This window comes from Apaloderma vittatum, unplaced genomic scaffold, assembly GCF_000703405.1.
Source record: "Apaloderma vittatum isolate BGI_N311 unplaced genomic scaffold, ASM70340v1 scaffold6657, whole genome shotgun sequence".
NCBI lineage: Eukaryota > Metazoa > Chordata > Aves > Trogoniformes > Trogonidae > Apaloderma > Apaloderma vittatum.
The window spans coordinates 11,308-13,310 of record NW_009727733.1 but is presented as its reverse complement, the minus strand read 5'-3'; the positions used below and the strand labels follow the sequence as shown (position 1 = coordinate 13,310).

Below are 2,003 nucleotides of genomic sequence, written 5' to 3'. Positions count from 1 at the left end.
CCAGGGGTTCCCTTGGGCTCGGGGTCTCTCTGGCTGCTGCTCGGGAGCCCGGCACCTTCCCAGGAGCGAGGGTGCTGCTGGGCTGAGCAACCACAACGTGCACCTCTCTGAAGGATGTTAAACTCGAGTGGCTGAGTTTTAAAGCTCCTTTTTCCTTCCCTGACTTTTAGAACTTTTCTAGGTCTTACAAAAGGAATGAAGAATGCTTTAAAAAGACAAGAAAAGCGATTTCTTAAAAAAAGATCAGGCTTGGCAGAGATGAAGAAAAAGGACATAAAGAAGATAAAAGCTTAAAAAAGAGAACATGTGTGTATTAGGTACAAATAGAACACATACTCTCTTTCCCACGTGTGTTCTGAGACACGCACAGCACAGCTCTCCACGTGGTTTATCGCCACCCAGTTTTGCTGCCATGAGCCACTCGCAGCATCGCGCCGCTGCAGAGGGCTCTCGAGCAGCCCCAGAGCATCGTCCCGCTCTGGGCACCAGGCACAGGCAGAAACGTGTCCCATGCTTCTTGCAGCTCAGTGGATCCCCTCAGTGGATCCCCAAAGGATCAGGCAAAGCCCAGAACTTAGCCTTCCCCAGGCGATTCGCTCCCTGTGCTCTGCACGGCAGCTCCATCGACCAGGCACAAACCTCCTCCAGTTTCCAGCAAGTGCTACCAAAGCCCGGTAACATCCTCCAGGAATGTGGAGCAACGGCTGTGCTGGCAAAAAATACATTTTGCAGCCCCTACTGCCAGGCAGCTTTGTCTTTACAAAGACAAAGCTTTTTATCACTTTTGCTTTGCAATACAAGAACTCGGGTTTCGCATTTTGGGCAAACACTGTTGTCTTGCACCCTCGCTCCCTGGCTCGCTTCAGCCCAACCACACAGTCCTGAATTTTATTTCTCTCAAATTTGTTGTGGTTTTTTTTTTTACCTTCCCATAAAATTAACATAGACTGGAGGGTCAGGCTCAACAGCTCGGGTGAGCGATATACCTTGGCAGCAAAGGGAACATCAAAGGAGCACCGTGAAACAGAAGAACAAAACACAGCAAATTCTTTCAATAGATCTAGTCACTCACATTCATGTGAGTAAGGAAAAATTACATTTGAGGAGACACCCGCGAGTTCCTGGCTCCTGTCCCAGCACACTATGCAGCACACAGAGTGCTGCTTCGCTTTTTTTTAGTCCCTTTTTATTACCTTATGGTTGTTGGGTTTGGGACAAAAATGATATTATTTTCCTAAAATATAAACCTTTTAAAAGTACCACCTAGAGAAAATCTCTGTATTGTTATTCACTTTTTCATATGATGAATATTTGAAGAACTGGAATAGCCTGTCCCAGCACACTATGCAGCACACAGAGTGCTGCTTCGCTTTTTTTTAGTCCCTTTTTATTACCTTATGGTTGTTGGGTTTGGGACAAAAATGATATTATTTTCCTAAAATATAAACCTTTTAAAAGTACCACCTAGAGAAAATCTCTGCATTGTTATTCACTTTTTCCATATGATGAATATTTGAAGAGCTGGAATAGGAGAATTTAATATTTATGGAGATCATTTGATTTTCAGTAAATGTTTTAGCTCCTAGCACAAAACCAAAGCCAGGCTAATTTACACCAGCGCAGACTGAGAAACAGCCTGAACTGTGGCTGCACTCGGCAGCTCTGGCACGCTGCACTGTTACCTGTAATGTTAAGGGAGCTCCTCCACCCTGACTCCTCTCCCTCTCAAACCAGCAGCGTTTTCTGGTGGCAGCGCATCACGGCGGATGCTTTGGCCAGGGTGCCTGTAAAGTGTCACTGCAGCGTTCTTCACGTGAAGCTGCCACCTCCCCTAAACACTCGTTGACACGCATCTGCCCCGGCTGCCCTTGCAGAAGTTACAAAGAGGTTCCCCCGTGCCCCAGGCTCACGCTGTTGTCTCTCAGTGCTTGCAACCCTGGGGTTTGCTGCTGTCAGTACTCACCGGACAACTCCACCGCACAGAACGCGATCCAGAAGAGCTG

The 2,003-nt window shown here is 47.1% G+C and overlaps 1 protein-coding gene across 1 annotated transcript in view; it reads right to left on the bottom strand.

Annotated features, from left to right (window-relative positions):
• The window catches only part of CD34 (CD34 molecule), a gene marked incomplete at its 5' end in the record, with an annotated part of 11,236 nt that extends 9,236 nt beyond the window's left edge, over positions 1–2,000 (bottom strand). The window contains one exon of the mRNA XM_009873773.1: positions 1,964–2,000. Coding sequence (XP_009872075.1) covers positions 1,964–2,000 — 37 coding nt within the window. The remainder of the gene's footprint in view (positions 1–1,963) is intronic.
• Positions 2,001–2,003: the final 3 nt, after the last annotated feature.